At 38.1% G+C, this 19,718-nt stretch overlaps 3 protein-coding genes across 8 annotated transcripts; 2 read left to right on the top strand and 1 right to left on the bottom strand.

Annotated features, from left to right (window-relative positions):
• Positions 1 to 436: 436 nt before the first annotated feature.
• Positions 437 to 3,173, bottom strand: LOC115620866 (protein MEMO1). Its single transcript, XM_030514335.1, has 6 exons — positions 2,979 to 3,173; positions 1,588 to 1,669; positions 1,457 to 1,525; positions 1,289 to 1,401; positions 1,123 to 1,234; positions 437 to 1,054 (listed from the first exon to the last, which is right to left on the bottom strand). The coding sequence occupies exons 1-6, from the start codon at positions 3,025 to 3,027 to the stop codon at positions 589 to 591; spliced, it is 891 nt and encodes a 296-aa protein (XP_030370195.1). The 5' UTR covers positions 3,028 to 3,173; the 3' UTR covers positions 437 to 588.
• LOC115621887 lies at positions 1,855 to 2,909 on the top strand (the record flags this gene model as incomplete). The annotated part of the gene is made up of 2 exons (XM_030515715.1): positions 1,855 to 1,937; positions 1,997 to 2,909. Coding segments are annotated over 2 exons (903 nt in total), but the record flags the coding sequence as incomplete, so codon positions are not given.
• Positions 3,174 to 3,294: 121 nt separating the features above from the next.
• LOC115620274 (C-terminal-binding protein) lies at positions 3,295 to 18,836 on the top strand. Of its 6 annotated transcripts, none has more exons than XM_030513441.1 (8): positions 3,295 to 3,606; positions 11,841 to 12,396; positions 12,695 to 13,000; positions 13,078 to 13,338; positions 13,560 to 13,691; positions 13,819 to 14,041; positions 17,482 to 17,780; positions 18,077 to 18,836. In XM_030513441.1, exons 2-8 carry the CDS (start codon positions 12,202 to 12,204, stop codon positions 18,161 to 18,163), a joined length of 1,503 nt encoding a protein of 500 aa, XP_030369301.1. In that variant the 5' UTR covers positions 3,295 to 3,606; positions 11,841 to 12,201; the 3' UTR covers positions 18,164 to 18,836. The 6 variants fall into 6 exon arrangements, with proteins under 6 accessions (XP_030369301.1, XP_030369305.1, XP_030369304.1 ...); XM_030513445.1 differs by having other exon boundaries at positions 3,296 to 3,606; positions 17,506 to 17,780; XM_030513444.1 differs by having other exon boundaries at positions 3,296 to 3,606; positions 17,482 to 17,765.
• Positions 18,837 to 19,718: the final 882 nt, after the last annotated feature.

The following is a 19,718-nucleotide window of genomic DNA, read 5'->3' as shown; positions in this document are numbered from 1 at the left end:
GCAAATTTAAATCTCGTTTCACTCTGTTTTGCAAGGCAGCAGAAATTTAAACACAATCCTCTTCACATTTAAATAAAAGTTGTGCCAAACATTCCAGACTTCCAAAAAAAAAAAACAACTCACAATTGCCAAATTTGAACAGAGCATTCCTACAATGCGTGACTTTTTCTCCAATCGGTTCTACCAATTTAATCTTTTTGGAAACGGAAACAGGCCATTTCAAAATTCACAATGTTATTGAGGTTTTCCGTTTAGCTGTTTATGCAGATCTAGTATTCGGGAGGCGCCTAATTAAAGGATTGATTAATTCGTTTAGTTTACAGCTTTAGAAATTTAAATCTAATTACCTATAGTTAAGCTATGAATGGGACACTAAGCCAGTAAAATACTTTAACAAGAGCGCGTGCCATGGGCTAATGATTAAAACATATACAAATTTATGATTAATTCATTAATTTCTTTGAACACTATTTATTTGTTTTCAATTTGATGCTAAAAATTATAAATATAAAAATTGCAATTTGATGAATTCATATTAATTGGTTTTTACTTAAACTTTAATACATATTGCGAAAATACTTTTGATTTTCAAATCTCAAATATAAGCGAGCCAGAGGCATAACTGACGCTAGAATCGTCCATGTCCTTGCACTGACTACTCTGCGCATACTTAAGAAATTTAAAGCTCATTTTATTATTATAGCCTTGATTTTGTAGCACCTTAACGGCGCCCAACATCACACCAATTGGATGACGCCCGCATATAGTATTATTGTATTTCCGTAAATATTCGGTAAAGGCAGATGGGCTCAATGTTTCAATTATGTCCATACCCTGCTTATCCAGCTTCTCAATAGACTTATGTATAGGACCGCACGAACGGTCGTAATACGTATAGCTAAAGCGCTGGCCCCAGTGGCAGAAATCGGATGATATCACAAAAAGATTTTCGGGATCCGTAAAATAGGTGGCCAGTATTCCACCATAGAGTGCCTCCTGCTCGGGGTTTAGGGATCCCACAAGTATTGGGACGATTTTAAATTGATCCTTAAAGCTGCAGAGGGAAATATATATCAATAGACTGTGCTTTGGTTGGGCTATACACATATGCTTGCTACTTACTCCTCCATGACCTTTGCTATATATGGCAAATGCATTTCAATGGAGTGCTCATCCTCGTCCGTTTTCATATCCATCCAGGAGAAATGACCCGTTTTCTCCAATTCGGCATTGACTGCAAATAGCACACATGGTTTGGTTTGCTTGGGCAATAACCGCAACTACCGACCTTGAGTATCAATTTTGAGATCATACAAAGGGGTCTTATATTTTTTCGCTACCGACAGCGCGCATCCACGCAGGCGAACATGATGAGACGGTCCCAATATGAAGATGCGTTTTCTGTAGAGAAATCTTTTAGTTTTTGTTATACGATGGTTTGGGAACATTATCTTACACCACTACAGGACTAACTTGCCGATATGCATAGGCACCACAAGCACCACAGTACGTATAGCCGGCATGTCTGAAATAAAGGAGTATTCTTACAATGAATATTCACAAAATAAAGACCAAGTTTGCGCTTACGGGGCAATAATGGCCCGTGCCGGTCCATGCGACAACTCTGCAGCGCCCAGCCAGCGGTCCAATTGACGGGAAAGCTCCGAGCCTGTAAACAACTGACTTTACTATTGGTTCCGAAAGATACCTTCAAATACGACAAGGATAACAGAGCAAGCCTGGCGTCACCAGGCCAACAAATAAACAAACTTTTTTCAGTTGACTCGTAACTCAGCAAAAGAAGGCAAATCAAAAATACTCGCACATAATATAAACTCTGTTATTAAATTTTAGTTTATCAATATGGAAAAGGACAAAAAGAACGATCAATTGCTCGATCTCATACGCAAGGAGCTCAATGCCATTCTTGCAGAGGAGTAAGTACAACTTCTATGCACAATCACACCTATTTGATTTCTAAGCAATCTTCGAACAGGGAAAGTGGTGTTCCAGAAAGAAAGACATCATTTGAATCTATCATTAAGGCAAATCCCATATCCAATCTGGTCCCAAAGAAGGGGGGCAGCCAGCAAAGTAATGTTGCCATCAAAGTTGAGAAAAGGCCCTTGACGTCGTCATCATCAACATCGACATTCAATAAGGCGCACGCATTCCGTCAAGCTGCAGGAGGCAAAACCATTAACATGAAGCCATCGAGCACAAGTAATTCCAGCGGCCAAAAGAAAGAGCAAACTTCATCATCCGATTTGAAGACGACAGGTTCGTCAAATTGGGATACCCTTGATTCCGAGCGTCTACTACGTGCCGAATTTGTCGATTCGCAGACCTCCAAAAGCATCGATGAGGAATTGCAGAAAATGCAGGTGGAACTGAAGCAGAGTTATGAACTGTTTCAGGGAATTGGCGAGAAGTTCGAGTCGATTAATTTCAACGGCCTTCGCAAGCGCATACGTGACTTGCACCTAAATAATATGTCCAATGACATGGGGAAGGTCACAACCTTGGAACTGCAGAAGATTTTTGAGACACGCTACATGCAGAATCGTTTGGACAAGCTCACAACAGATGTCCGTGATGGCTTGCGCCGTCATCCCGGCGAATTTGGAGATATTCCTGAGCTGAGCACCTTCTTTCAGGCCTGCACACAACTGGAGCACGGACTGGATACATTGAAGCAGCAGCGCAAGCGCAGCAGCGACTTAGAGAAGCGCCTGTGCTGGGCAACAGAGATAGCATATGATCGCATGGACGAGATACGCAATGCAGTTGGCTCCAAGCCAGAGTCCAATTTTTGAGTTATCGTTGCCCCTTTTAACATGTACATCAATTTTAGTGGTAATGAGATAACAGATAAAATGGCAAAGCGTTATTCCCATTTTAAAGAAAAATTGTGCCTGTCTTTTGTCTGACCTTTTTGGTGTGGGTGTTGCGCTCGTTGTTGTGTCTACATCGTTTACCTGAATCCGTGTACCAGCTGCCTGCATGAGATGCTCGTCTGATCGACATGGTGGGTTGTAGTGAGGTTTCTGTGCGTTCGAATGCCCTGCTACCTTCGTTATAATTTTCCTAGTTCTACTTTTGTTTCGAACCTGCTTCCTATACGTTCTTTTCAAGTAAAATGACTGACGAATAGTAGGTGAAGAGACAAGGTGTCGGTGCATTCCATAACGTTATCAGCTATCGATTGCCTATCGGTTATTGGCCAGCATAGGATTCATCGATGCCGAGGACAGTATCGTTTTTCTGCCTACACTATTCGCGTCGAGCGGTGCGCGTTCGTCTTTGGATTTTGACAATTACCGTTCAAAGTACGTTGAAATAGTGCACATTTCATCAAAAACGTTTCGTAATTATTGTTCAAGTAAACGCATTCGTTATAATATACGTTCTTCACCGCATTTTGAGTCGTCCAGTTCAGTGCGTAGCGAGCCTGTGTTGGTGTGTGCGTGTGCTGCGAAAAGCATCGATATTACGCGGCAGAGAGTAGTATCGGACGGCTCTAATCGCGTCATTGCTGTACTAAATTTGCCGTATTCCGCCATTTTGAAAGCTGCGAGTTGAAAGTGGAATTTGGACGCGTTGCTGGTAAAAATTTGATGAAAATATATATAAATAGAGTGTAGAATATATGAAAAATGTGCGCAAAGTGCACATAAAGGTGGCGGTCAAGAGATTGCACTCGAATTTAGTGTGTGGCAAAGTGTTTTGCACGTGAATTTTAGGCAATTACAAAATCGCAAAAACGCGAGTGCTGCGGTTGCCGTCGCCGCCACCACAAAGAAGAAAACCCGAAAAGCGAGTGGAAAAAAGTAGAAAACGCTAAACTAGTGCGCCGCTGTATGAAAAGCATTATTAGCAATACAATAATATACACATTTTGTGCGGTTTTACTTGATTTATTTATTTATTGTCACCCCCTTTCCCACGATTACGAAAAGTGTGTGTATGCTTGTGTTAGTGGCATTGCATGTGTGTGCGAGCTAGTGTGTTTGTGTGTGTGTGTGTGCGATAAACGTGTACAAAAAAGTTAAACGTGCAGAATTCGTATGAATTTTTAAAGCCGAATTACAAACACATACCAAACATTGTTGTATGTTTTTTGCGAATGTATTTATGCGAGCGACTGCGCTGCCACTGCTGAGTAAGTGAGCAAGCGATAGCAATATGCGGAACATTTGCCAAAAATTCAGCAACCAATTGTTAAGTGAATTTTGAGCATGACAATGTGTTATTGTGTGCGCGGCAAGTACGCAAAACATTAATAAAACTGTCCAATAATTTTATTTCCTACATATATACGTACATACATACATGAGATGCGCGCACAGCGACAATCGCACACAGAACTCAAAAGAGTTCTACATACATACATAATTTTATATGACGCGACTGTATGTGTGACTGTTCCTTTTTGCTTGCTACCCAGTGACAATATACACGCAAGGTTCACTGCGCAACGCCCTGCCCCTGCCCCCACACTGCTGCAACATGCTGCTCACTGCTGTCTCATCGGCAAAAATCGTTGGCGTTGTTGTTTTCCCGCGTACATGGCGGCCGCTACAATTTCGTCCGAGTGAGCAAGCAGCAAAAGCAGCGAGTGAGCCAGAAAGCCATCCAAAGCCGAGTCGCCGCCAGCCAGCCAGGCAACATTTGCCCATGTTGACACATTTCAGCAGAATTTTCGTCTGCTTGTATAGTAAAATCCTTTAAAGGGTGAAAGTGTTCGTTTGGTTCGTTCCGTACGTTTCAAAGCACTGAGTCGTGTGTGTATGTATCTCTTTATTTCTTTTTCTCATTCCACTTAAAGTTGGCAATATTGTGAATTGTGTGTGTTTGCGCGTGTTTGGGGCTAACTCTTTAAAACTGGCCGAGCGCTTTAAGCGAACGCCTTCCCCATTAAAGTTGCCGACGCTCTTGACGTATACGCATTAAAGCGGGTGTTTGTGTTACCTTTTATACACATACACACACATTCATAAATACAAAGTGACTGGTCAGCACATTCACACATACAAACGCATGCACCCGTATAGTGCCAACTATAAATAGAGGCAATGCTCCCTTACCCACAGCTGCTGCTGTTGTGGCCCGCCGCCTGCATATTGATTGAAAATCATACACACTACTGCACTCAACTGTCGACACTGCGCATTTCGCTACCATTTTGTTTCGTTTGTATTACAATATTACATTGTTTTCATGTTTTTGTTTGCAATTTATGCATTTATAAATAAAAATATATGCAGAGAAATATACAAATACACACAAACTAACAGAAAGAGTTTATAAAGTTGCACTTGTTTTCGATGTCCATAAATACTTTATTTATGCTTCATATAGTCCCAGCCCGCATCTATGACAGCGGGCATGCTATCCTATATTGACTTCCTCTCATTCCAATTTCATTCAAATTGACGCTTGTTTCTTCTTTTTTTTGCGCTTATCGTATTGTGCTCTGTTCGCCCTTTCACTGTCGGGCGCGCCTGTACCCATCACACACACCAAGAAGCGTACATACAGAGACATTCACTTGCCGCCACCGCCGCTCGTACATGCAACGGCAACGGTTCGGTTGAGCTTTAGCTTTTTAGTCTGTATCGTTGTGTTGTTGTCTGTGTATGTCTGTAATCATTTTTTTTTTTGCCAGTTTATATCTATTTGTATATTTGCATTGTTGTGTCTATGTATGTGTGCGTGTGCTTGTAACTGTTTTAGTACGCGTCGACCCTGCGGTGTAACTTTCATAACATACAAAAGTATTTGCTCATGCTTTTCATGAAGCCTCTTCAAAAATTTTCCTAAAACTTGAAATAATAAAATATTCACACATAGCTGCAATAATAATTTTGATTGTGTGATGCGCATGTTTACTCGTATTTTGATATAATTTTGCTATCAATTTGAACAGAAATACATACAAATATAAACATACATAAGTACACAAGCACACGCTCGGCCCCCTCATAAATACAGCTCGGCCCCCTCATAAATACAGCTCGGCCCCCTCATAAATACAGCTCGGCCAACCATCCTATGCGTTTTATTTCGCCGTTATCATTTTATTTTTGTTGTGTGGTTTGTTGCCAGCTGCCTGCCCCGTTCGCTTGTTGGCTTTCATTTCGTTATTTGGCCGCACGCTCGTGCAAAAATGCACACCTGCACACTTTTTGTCTCGCTTTCGAAAGAATTTCACACTTGGAAGCGAAAACAAAACATTTGTTCGTTTTGTTCGAACGGAAACTGAAATAGACGCAATAGTTTAAAATTAAATTGCTAAGAAACAAAATTTCAAATAAATATAAAATACAATGCGGACGCCTGCTGTTTGGCAGTCCCTGCCCCTACCCTCCTTTTAGCCCCATCTGGCTGTCGTTTTATCGATCCGTGGCCATTTTACTGACGCGCTTTTGGTCTAAATAAGAAAACAGACACTTGCGGCAGACAGACAGACGTATACATTTTGATTGTTGAGCCAAATGGTTTTCGCAACGGCAACAACAACAAATACAACAGAAAAAGCGGCAGTAGCAATAATAACAAAGCTGTCAATATGTGCAAAACCGAGGAGTTGGTAGGGGGGAAGGGTGTAAATAAATTGTTTGTTGTATTTATTTTAGTTGCTTCTGGGGACTTGCCATACTTGCAGTTTTTCGATTTGCGTCATTGAAAGCAATCCAACGAAATCAGCCAATCAATGTAGACAATAGCAGAAAAATATATATATTGAAAAAAATAAAAGAAATTAAACGCAAAAACAATCTATACACAATACGAAATATATGTACATACTATATGTACGGTTATACTATATTATTATTATTTTTTTTTTTTTTTTGTGGCCCAATAAAAATAATGACAAATCAGACACACGCCGCAGAATTGCTTTAACCCTATAAATATCAATGTATTTATTATTTATGTAAACAACAAACATTTCCCTTAATAAGCGCTCCAATTTCGAGTCTGCGATCTTCATTCTTCTTTACTCCTTTTGGTTGGGTTGACTAACAAAGGTTTTAAGTTTTATAGAAAATGATTGTGCTGTTGCGTTACGTTTGAATTACATATTGTTAGTAGAAAGAAAGTAATAAGAAGTTCCAGCTATTTAGTCTGGCCTTTTTTGATATCTTTCGCTTACTTTGAAAATATATTTAATCTTTTAAGTTATTGTACAGACTAGCACTTAAAGGTTAATAGCTCGAGCAATGTATAGAAGAGGGCTCCGTTACCGGCTTTAAATATGCATGCGTCGTCTCTCTGTTGTGCATTAAAAACGCGGGAAAACGCGCCAAGTCACGACGACGCCGACGATGTTTAAATCCAGTCGTTTATTTAACTTTCAGCCGTCGTTTCACACACTCGCACGCAAACATTTACATAAAAGCACACACAGACAGACACCCCCGCACGGTCGCTTATTATGCTCATGAGTGCAATTGTTGCACTTGGATGTCGTAGTGACGAATACAAGTTGGCTGTCCCGCTTCCGCCTTCTCTGCCCTTCCTATCGTTCTGTATTGCTTTAGCTCTCTATATCTGCAATGGCGTCATCAACACTTAAAAACTTTTTTCCTCGTCTGCTATTATTGTTGCTGCTGCTGTTGTTGCCCCAAAGTTGTTGTCAGTGTAAAGTTTTCGTACATACAGGCGTACATACTATACATACATTTAAAGAACATGTGCATATATAGAAATGTATTTCAACATACAAATGCGCATGACTTATTTAAACGTGTTTTGCACCAGGCTCATACACATATACATACATATGTAGTTTATGTATAGATAGCTACAGATACATACACAGACGAATGCCGGACGAGCGCGGACCAACGAGCTGCTGAAGCTGCTGCTGCTCTGTCTGCGTGTCGTTATTTTGTGGCATTAAGCCAACAAACAATTTAAACCAGCATGGTTTTTCCTGCTGTCTCTGCTGCCCGCTAACTGAAATTGTGGCAAAAACGTTAAAAGCCAAGACCAAGGGAGCAACGAGAGCCAGAGTCAGTCGGAGCTGGTGCGCCGCAGTTGAAATAAAAACCATTGAATTTTTACTTCTACTTTTGATGTTGTTGTTATTATTGCTCTTATCGTGCGTCCCTCGGTTACTCGGCTCGGTCGTGCTTCGTTGTCTCTGATAAACCGGTTTGTTGCTGCCCATAAAGAGATACATTGCTGCCCGCCACTCATAGGCCATAGAAGTTATTCTTATTATTGTTGTTGCTGTCATGCTATTCTTATTCTTCCTGCTGCTGCCGCCTTGACTTGCCTTGTTGATTTTAATAGACTTTCTGCTGTTATACCGAATATGATTTGGCTCGCCGGCTGAGCCCATTTAAACTCAGGTAGCAACAAAAAAAAAAAAACAACTACTGGCACACAATGCCAATGCGCAACGTCACTAAACACGCAGCTGAAGCAAAATGTATCTGTTAGATACGCACAAGATTTACTGTACGCGCGACCAGCGATGGCGCTACATTTGATTTATCATACCTGTGTAGTGATATTTATTGTGTTCCCCTTCCATGTTCTCACTCGTTCGTTCGTTGTGCTTTAATTTCTTTTTTTTTTGGATTATTTGTTTATTTATTTGCCAGTGCGGCCAGTGTGAAAAGCATCATCAACAGGTTTCCGACTGGGATTTCTCTACTACTCAACTTTCTTAATAAAAAGTTGTTCTTGCACAACAGCTTTAGCACACACACACACACACACACACACAAAATCTTAAAAAAAAAAAAGAAATAAAATCACAGCATCGTTCGCTGCTGCGTGGGCGCATTCGTTGCAGCAGGAACGCGGGGATGGGGACAGGTATGAGCTGAATTTTAAATCCTTGCTGTGTAAACTGGTTTTTGATTTTGGCGCGCATTGCAGCAGCCTTTCACAAGTTGAATTGCTGAGTAAAAAGTGTGTGTGCATATAAGTATTTATTTTTTGTGCTTGTGTTAGCTACAAAGATTACGTTACGCGATTTACGTACTTGAACAATCGTATGAGTAAGCAAGTATTCCCATTCACATACCACCCATTCTAAAATCTGTATACGTAAGATGACTTGTTAATAAATTGATTAGAGATTCAATATTCGAAATTAAATAATACATTCGTGCATATCTGACTCAAAAGCACTTAACATTTCGTTGCAATTTGCCGCTGTCCGGATTTCGTTTTAAGTGCTAAATGTAAACAACAATTATTATTGACTGGCAAACATTATTCCAACCTTATGAATGTAAACACTCAAAAGCTTCGTTCGCTATTACAATCGACAAATTTCAATCGTATTTAAAACTCTTTACAAACATAATATCTCTCTAATTCAACGATTGTTTTATGTTTTAATCAAAACATATTGTTGCTCTACAAAAAGTGAACGTATTCCTTGCTGGTTATCTTATTTTCATAGCTATTAACTGATTAATGCTATCTACCAACCTTAAGGTATATTCGTAAATAATAAATAAATAACAACTGCGTTTCCCATTATTTTGCACCAGAATATTGATCTGATAAACTCTTTTCTGAGTTTGGATCACATCAATACTTTAACAAAGACAAACAATTTTATATAAATATATTTATAAATACCTCTCTACATCATCGGCTACACATGGGAAGTAATGAAGGGTTGTCTTCGCAACTTAGCCAGCTTTAGAAAATTGTTATTTATTTTTATATTATAATTGGCTCCCTTATCAGCAACGAAATTTCGTCAGAAAAATACTAGCAACGAGCAAATGCTAAGCATTGAAAAGTTAATTGTTTAAAAATAAACAAAGCGTGTATTTCGCTTTGTTAGCGACGTAGGCAACAAACGAGACTCGGCCATATGTCATAATTGCGACTCATGCTTTATATTTTGCATCATGTATTCTGGTGTCTGTGTGGGTGTGTGTGTGTGGCTATTATCTTTGCAAACTCTTTTTGTTGTTGTTATTGCTATTTTGTTATTGTAGCAAATGCTGCGCTGGCAGCTCACCCACACAGTGGTCCCAAACTACCCAAAGAAAACATAGGGGAATGTAAAATCCATCTTAGCTATTGGCAAAATCGTGACTATACCCGATTAGGTATTTGTTATTAGAAGTCCAACAAATGCTTCGTAAACCAATACGAAGGGAGGTCAATTTTATTATTGTCCTTAATAGTGTTTTTTGTTTGCATTTCTCTAAAAAACTAAGAAAACTTAAAGGAATATTAGAAATGAAAAACATAATTTTTAATTTATTTATTAAAAAGTAACAAGTTCCTGATACCCTTTAGTAGGAATATGTCAATTTCTAGATTAATTAGCAGGTTGATTTCTATCATATTCAATTGGTAGATTAATTAACAGCATGATTTCTATTTTCCGTACCACAGTGCCGCAGTGCCTAGACGTATTTTATACTTTTGTATATATTAAATATGTACCGATAGCTGACACACACGAGCGTGTTGTTTCTGTGGATGTGGCTCTAGCATTGCCATAGCCATAGCCGCAGTAACTTCGACGTTGGGTGGCTTGATAACACACATAGGAGCTTATATACAGATATACTATTAGTGCACCTACATATATGTATATCAGAAAAAAGCTAGACAAGCACAATTGCTGTCAGCCAATCCATTCAGTTACTTAATTGCCATCATTAATGTGCAATATTGTAACATTTTTTGCGTACATGTACATATCTACGCCATACAGAGAATATTGTTTAGACTATTCGCGAAAACTAGTTATTTGTGGATGTTGAGATGTTGAACTTATTCTCATCAAATTTGAGTAAGAAATCGGACTTAACAAGTGAAAGAGATACTTGAGTTTCGCTTTAAACTGGTAAGGAAAGAATACTTGAAAGAGCCTTTTATTTTTTTTAATGACAACGTTTCATATAAACAGTAAGTACTGTATTGCCAATTTAGCGCTGCTTATCGCTGAACTCACAACTAAAGCTGAATAAGCGTTGACGCTGTCAGTCATCGTGTCTGTCATGCCACCAATAGAAAGGTGGCATACCACAATAAGGCGTTATATATATATACTATATTGTGTGATAAGATACGCGTGAAAACTCAAAATCCTTCTACACCTATACCCTCGTATATAACAAACTATTTACACTTACTGTTCTAATCAGCGCATTGGTTTTCAGTGCTGATAAGCAAAAAATTTGAAGTAGTCAGCAATCGATGTTTCGTATTTAGGGTATTGCCATGCCGATGTGTTGTTGTTATTATTGTAGCTCTGACTGACAGCTGGGTCGTTTACTGAACAAGAAGCGCCTTTTTATTTCATACACTCGTCGCATAATATACGTACATATACATATGTGAATTAACAAACACTAAAAAAAAATGTGAGTCGCATCGAATTTCTATGTTTTCTTTCCCCCCGCACACACACACACACACACACATACATGCAATGTACAGCACCCCAACACCCTTCCCTTCCATGACTTGCCACAGAATGTGTGTATGTGACTTTGCGTTGAGGGAATGCAATAAAGTATGTTTATTGCTGATGTTTGCGAAATCCAAACGAAAACTTGTCATCATCATCGGCAAAATTTCTGCTGACTTGTGCAAGTTTTGTGTGTGTGTGTGTGTGTGTGTGGACGACGGACGTTGCTGCCAACGCCGCCGACGCTGCCACCGCGCCGCGTGCTTGACTTAAAACAATAACTTGCTTGTTGTTCTTGTTGCTGTATTTTAACAACTTGCAATAATAAAAGTATATGTATCTATATACTTACATTCTCGTACACACATCCAATTACATGTTTTCCATATAATTGACGTGCATTAATTTGTTAATTTTGTTGTTCTTGCAGGATTTTCGATTTCAATATGAAGCGCCAAAAATGATTGCAACGTTTGCGTCGTCATCGTCTTGAAAACAGTTTTCTTTCCATTGATTTAATTAAGAGCAACGGCAAGCGTTGAAACAATTGGAGCAAAACAAGAAAAACAAAACAACTCTGAACAAAAAGAGCGCACGGCGCTTAATTAAAAGTTTTAAGTAGCAGAAAGCACACCTAATATTACATACATAAACCTACATACACCAGCACCTATAAGTATATAATATATATACACACACTCACACTTACACACACACATATACACACACATAAAAGGAGCGGTGACAAGTGCAACTACATCATAAAATAGAAACAACAACAAAGAAACAAAATGGACAAAAATCTACTGATGCCGAAGCGTTCGCGCATTGATGTTAAAGGCAGCTTCGCTAATGGACCGCTACAGGCGCGACCGCTGGTAGCGTTACTGGATGGACGTGATTGCTCGATTGAGATGCCCATACTTAAGGATGTGGCTACAGTGGCCTTTTGCGATGCACAAAGCACATCTGAAATACACGAGAAGGTATGTATCACAGGTTATAACAATCCAGGCAAAAATGTATGTACATATCCTAGCAATAGTTCGGCTTGAAATTTTGTGGTTGTCAGGAATCCGGTGCTATAAAATCCTGGTCGAAAGTTCTTATTAAACGATGCTTTTATTTCATAAATCTTCAGTTAGAGTGCGACTATTTCGTCAAGCAAAAAGAATAAATTTTATAAAGCAAACAATTTAAGAATCAGAAAAGATTTTAGTTTTAGGCCTTGGTCTTCACTTTTCACTATTTGTTAACATTTAATAATGAAAAATTATTTTTTAGGTGCTCAACGAAGCTGTGGGCGCGCTCATGTGGCACACCATAATTTTAACGAAGGAAGATCTAGAGAAATTCAAAGCTTTACGCATCATTGTGCGCATAGGCAGCGGCACAGACAACATCGATGTTAAAGCAGCGGGCGAACTGGGCATCGCAGTGTGCAATGTACCCGGCTATGGCGTCGAGGAAGTGGCGGACACAACAATGTGCTTGATCTTGAATCTGTACCGACGCACGTATTGGCTGGCGAATATGGTGCGTGAGGGAAAGAAATTTACGGGTCCCGAGCAAGTGCGAGAGGCGGCGCATGTAAGTTCGAATTTCATTTGCACATTCTATAGCTGACATTATATTAAAATGTTGTAATCTCTCTCTTATTTCTGCAGGGCTGCGCACGCATACGTGGCGATACATTAGGCTTAGTTGGACTGGGTCGCATTGGCAGCGCAGTGGCCTTGAGAGCAAAAGCCTTTGGCTTTAATGTTATCTTCTATGATCCCTATCTTCCCGATGGTATTGATAAATCGCTGGGACTCACACGCGTCTATACGCTGCAAGATCTGCTTTTCCAATCAGATTGCGTCTCACTGCATTGCACGCTCAACGAGCACAATCATCATTTAATCAATGAATTCACAATTAAACAGGTAAGCACAGAAATCAATATCCACACTATATGGCCAACGGCTGTTTGTGACTTAATGAATACTTAAAATCAAAATATACTCACAGTTATTGTAGTAAAATATGACTTTCAACAAATAACGAAAATGATTAAACCACAGTTTATTATCTAAAGCGTATACTTCTCCTGAAACTGTTGGCACAATTTACATTTTAAACTGACTAATTATTTCATTATTTGTAGATGCGACCTGGTGCATTTCTGGTGAACACCGCCCGCGGCGGTCTGGTCGATGACGAGACCTTGGCTTTGGCACTGAAACAGGGCAGAATACGGGCGGCCGCATTGGATGTACACGAAAACGAACCTTACAATGTATTCCAAGTAAGAGATTGTTGTAAAACGAGACATTTTACGCAATCTAATCCCAAGCCGCGCCTACGCCAGACAAATGAATTTACTAACCTATTCTGCCTTTTTATGGCACAAACCAACATTTCAGGGCACGCTGAAAGATGCTCCTAATCTGATTTGTACGCCACATGCCGCCTTCTTCAGCGATGCATCGGCAACGGAGCTGCGTGAAATGGCAGCCACCGAAATTCGGCGAGCTATTGTCGGTAATATTCCAGATGTGCTGAGGAATTGCGTTAACAAGGAGTACTTCATGCGCACGCCGCCAACTGCTGCGGCCGCCGGCGTTGCGGCGGCTGTTTATCCCGAAGGTAAACTACAAATGATATCAAATCAAGAAAAGTAGTAAGCGAAAGCGTTACATGTAAAACGATAAAAAGAAGCAGTAACAGAAAAAGCAGCGAACCCTAATCAGAATCAGAGAGCGTTTAACCAACCACAACCATACACCCCCATATAAATATATATATATAAATACAAAATCAACAACAACAACCACACACATGCAACAAGAGCATAAATACATACATACTTCTGACTCATTTAAGCAAAAAGAAGAATACAAAAGTAAACAAGAAATGAAAGTATATATTGATAATGATTTCAACAAAAAAAAAAAATGCTGTAAGAGTTGATATATAAGTTACACAGATTAAGCTATATAATAATTATAGACACGGCTTATGGCGGTTGACGATTGATTTTGATGACGACGATGATGAGGAGATTTAGCGCGCGACCGATGTTGGGCAATGACGATGTGTGAGAGGAGAGAAGAAAGTTATAAATACAAATATATATGCATAGAGAGCTCTAAACAAAACTACAAACGCAACACAAACAAGAATAATTATTTACTATGTTACATTTCATAGGAGCTAGACCAGACTAGGCACAAAGAAGATACAATAAACAAACGACAGATACTTAGATTTGGACAAATATAGAAACAGATTTCCACACAGCACACACTTCACCTCATCCCCCCACCATCCATTGAAAGCGTTTGTAGAGTCAGCTTAGAACAGAACAGAACCTTTGATTTCATTTCATTTCTTTTCCAACCACCCACAATTTATGCATATATATATATATATATAAACATTTATATATAGAGATATATATATAAATACATATATTTCATGATTATTTACAAGAAAGGTGAAAGTAAACAATTTGATGGATTATTGTTGTTAATGTTTCGATTCTCTTTACATTTTAAAAGACGACCACCCCGTACGGCCTAAAATTGTCGACATGTGTAGTGATTACAATTATTCATATTTTCGTGCTAACCGATAAGCAAACGTTTTAGTTTTTCACAAACAAACCGTAACTAAACAATATCGCCCATTTTAGAAATATAAGTAGAAACACAAGAAACAAATTTTAATTTTTAAGCACAGAGAAAAGAAAATTACTGACTTTCAACATTTTGATAAATAACAACAACAAAAGAAAAATTAAGCAAAATTAAGAAAAAAAAAACTATGCAGTTGATGCAAAATGTTTTGGTTAAATCTTTGGAATAACTTTTATTATATTATCTGCTCTATAATGCATAATGATCTCATCATCCGAGTTTATTTTCGCCTTACGTAAATATTTTTCAAATATTAACAAGACAAAGTAAATATTTATATATATATATATATAGAGAGATAAGGAGAGAAAGGGAGAAAAGGAAGCAACACGACGCGTTAAATTTCAAACCACATCTATAAATAAAACTAAACGTAAAAATTAAAGTATAGTGTATGTACATTTATAACGTATAACAGAAATATATTAAAAGCAAACGAAAACAACAAAAACAATATATAAAAATTAATATTAAAGCATTAGAATTACCTTAATGATAACGGCAGTTTCTTAAAAACTGAATCAAGTGGCACAGCGTAAAAATTGTTAGTGTGTAAAATGTAATTTAAATTAAAAACAAAACAAAAATACAAAAACGATTAGAGGAAACGAAAGCGCAAACGAAGTGGTGTAGTAAGCTTCATTTTGTAAACATTTGCAATTTAAGTTTAAAGTTGAAAAGTATGCAGACGATCGGCCTATGTTGGCCGCCGTGTTTTCGCATTAATTATGAATTACATATTTTTATAATCAACTTTTTTTTTCTACATACATTTCATTATCACGCAAAATATTTTCCTTAATTGAAGAAATGAAACAAGAAAGATAAATATTATTGCCTAAGAATTTCTTCTGATCAAGTTTTTCGTTTTGTACACAAATCAGAAAAATGTGAAGGCGAATGAATACTTAAAGAAAAGTTTGACAACATTATAAGCACAAAACATACAGCAAAAAAAAAAAGCACACCCATACCCAAACACACTCACCCATTTCTATTAAGTATACTCAAGCATAGACGACAACCATTCACACACACACACACAAGCACACACACACCTTCGCAAACATATACACACACCCCCCACACAAGCCTATGAAAAAAATTGCAACAAAAAACGAGAAAAGTAAAGAAAGGAAATTAATAAGCATAAGCGTAAAAGTAATGAGACAAGAAATTAAAATACTGTTATTTTGTAATGTATAAAAATATTTTTAATAACTGTGAAAGCTAAATAAAATTAAAACGTAACAGTTGACGATGAAGCAACAACAAAAAAATGATTTAAAAACAAACAAAAACCTTTCCAGAAAGAAAAAACGAAACAAAACATAAAAAACAAATGCAAATGCAAAACTGAAAAGAGATAAAAACAAATAAAACAAAATCTTTAAAGAAAAACATGTCAGCATTGTTCTTTAACTTGCAATATTGGAATTTTGTTGTTGTTGTTGTAGTTGTACTTGTGTGGCAGTGATTGGCTGCTAAATGTTGCTTTAGGTCACAATTCTAGAACTTGGATGATGGCTTCACTCAATTACAATTAAAAATCATCGCAAGAGCAGACGATATACATACAGTTCAGTGTTTTGTTAAATCTCCCATGCAATTGTTCATGAATGAAAGTCAGTAATTTCTAATCAAATGCTATGTGTTATGTTTTGCTTAAATTCCGGCGATCAACGCAATGCAGGTTACATAAGTATATCCGGAGAAGATTATATTTCGTTAAGGAGTCTAAGGCAGTCCAACTTAAAGCATAAGCAGAGGCAGCTGCGGTCCACAGATGGATTGATTTGTGATACAATGAGGCATCATGATGTATTTTCAAAGCATCTGAGAAAATTGAATTAACGATTCAAGATATTGAGATATAGAAGAGAGATATTGAGATATAAAATTCGTTTGTAATGTATTAAAAACAGAATTCTGAAGCGAACTCTATCGAACTCATATCAGTAATCGAATAGAAAATATGGAAACCAATCTGCATCAAATTAAATTCTCTGTCCATGAACATGAACTTTGCATTTATTCTTTACAGTTTGTTTTACAACTTCAAAACATATTTATAATGCAAATTCGAATCTGAGTTGATCGCCTTTGATAACGTATAAGTGTTTACCCAAATTTGGTTCATTAGTGTAGTCAGCATTTCGTCGGGGTGGTGGTAGCCAGAATTATCATTTTCTAGACAACACGCAGCCAACTGCAGTCACCCAAACAACTTAGCTCAATTATTATTTCCTTCGTTCTTCACATTGAGAGAAACAAGAAACGAAACCAAGAATGCAAACAAACAGCAACATTTCATATTTATTCGTTTATTTAAATGCAACAATTTTGAATATCAATCAAATATCAAAACAAAATCGAAATACAAAACAGGATTAAATGGCGGCTATTATACAGGCGCATTGCATCATCGGGCACACAGCACCACACCGCATGATGGTCCCCACAGTACAACGAATGTGGGCGGGTCTGCCCTGGCAGCACCGCCGCCACTGCAAGCTTCGAGTGTGGCCGCAGCTACCGCTGCTGTCGCGGCTGCAGCAGCAGCGGCTGCCGCTCTTCTGCCCTCGCCAGTGCCCCCACAGCCGTCGTCCGCTGCTGGTTTGCCAACGGTGCCGCATTTGTCGCCCCAAGTTGGTGGATTGCCGCTCGGAATTGTAAGTAGTCAAGCGGTAGGTAGTAACAAAAAAAAACCAAAAAAAATACAAAGATTTACATACAAAATAAACTATTTTGGAACGTGTGTTGTGTGTCTCTGTGTGTCCAAGTTTGCTAATGTGTGTGGGCCTAGTTTGTTGGTTGGCTGGCAGTCAGTCGTTGGTTGTTACCACTAGGCTAGGGTTTATTACCTACCTACCTATGTACCTACTTACTTACTAATTCTTTTTTGTGCTTTGTGCCAACGTTTTGTATCTAATTTACAGCCATTGTTGCGCAATCTTTAATCATCTCACCATCTTGCTTTTAGCCCCTGAGTGCGCCCGACCCTAATAATCATCTGTCATCGATCATTATGAATGAAGTGAAGGCCGAGGCAACATCGGAGACCCCGTAGTGTGTGCAGCTTAAGACGCAGTATGGCATGGCATCAAGTGGAGGGAGGAGGAGGAGGGCTGAAGTCGTCCTCGGCGAGAAACAATTGTAATTGTGAAGTTCTACAGCAGCAGCCCATTCCCGCCAATTGAACGTAGACGAGCAACTTATACTTTGCATTATCCGACGCAGACAGTAGTCAGGGCTTATTGTGCAGCATTCACAGATTCAAGCACTTAGATTCAAATGATGTACACCACACATACACACACACTCAACTCGTTCTTGATTGTGTTTGCCAGACTGCAGCTCTCGATTTGAACTCAATTAGTTTCTATGTTGCAAACTAAGGCTTGTTCCAGCATCACCTACAACAGTGCCACAATACATGCACACACGCACGCACGCACGCAACGCCCCCCAAATGCCTCAAGATTAACTACATACATATTTAGAATTTAATTTGTAACTACAAACCTAGAATTCTACACTTCAATTTAAGATTCTTATTTGCAATGCAGCAAATTCTAATTGAAAATATGTTAATACATATACATAAGCGCAAACACAAATGTTGGAAATTTTTAACTAAAAAAAAGATACAAAATTATGACATACACACAACAAAAGAGAAAAGTTTAGTTCTTAAGCTAAGTTTAAAGTAATAATAAAAAGCAAGTAAATAAGTGTAAATATTTGTCATTTGTTTCAATCGCCGTAGTACATTGAATTTGACTTGACGACTTTGGATGTCAGATCTTTCTAGGCCATCCAGAAAGGTTTGATTCATCATAAAGGAAGTCGTTATTATTTGAATCTACAAGAAAACCTCAATACATCGGGTTCCAATAAAAATATCAAAAAATGCCAAATGCAAAGCCAATATTTTGTATTTATTCTTAGGATACACAAACGTAGTTTGAAGTTATTGAAATATGCTGATCATACATACCAACGTTGAAACCCCTTTTCCCCATTTAGAGTTATAAATTTGCAAAACTTTTTAGAAGGGAACTTTTATTCAATATTCAGATCCCTAGCTATTATCGTTTGAGTGCACAGTTAATCACCAATCCATTTATATCAGTCAGGACATACGATTAGTTTAACAGTACTTTTGTTATAAGAGTCTTATCTGTGCCGAACTCCACATTCACTTGAATAAATTCCTTAAATAAATATTTACAAATTTTGCTGCTGTAAATGAATTGGAAATTGTGACAATTTTTTATGCTTACCCGATCTTAAGTTAGAAATATATAATCATCTGAAAAAAGTGTTACATACAGAGGTTATGGTTATTTACAAAATTAAATTGTATTGTAACCGGAGGCACTTTATAGCTGATTTTTATCTATGTTTACTTAAGAAGTGATCGTAAGATCAATGGGTCGGCATACTTACGATGGGTGCTCAGATTTTATGATTTTTGAATTCATTTAATCCTTCAGGTAAAATGTTCGTTTTTTAGTTCGATCCTAAAATATTTATCCCCATTCATAAGGAAAAGTAGAAGTGATCTCTATTTTTATTGAATATCAGAATGGAATGTTTACATACGGTAGGATGTCAAAAGT

Source organism: Scaptodrosophila lebanonensis, unplaced genomic scaffold, assembly GCF_003285725.1.
Source record: "Scaptodrosophila lebanonensis strain 11010-0011.00,11010-0021.00 unplaced genomic scaffold, SlebRS2 tig00000024-arrow-pilon, whole genome shotgun sequence".
Lineage (NCBI taxonomy): Eukaryota > Metazoa > Arthropoda > Insecta > Diptera > Drosophilidae > Scaptodrosophila > Scaptodrosophila lebanonensis.
The sequence above is the reverse complement of the archived record's forward strand: the minus strand, read 5'-3'. Positions and strand labels throughout refer to the sequence as shown.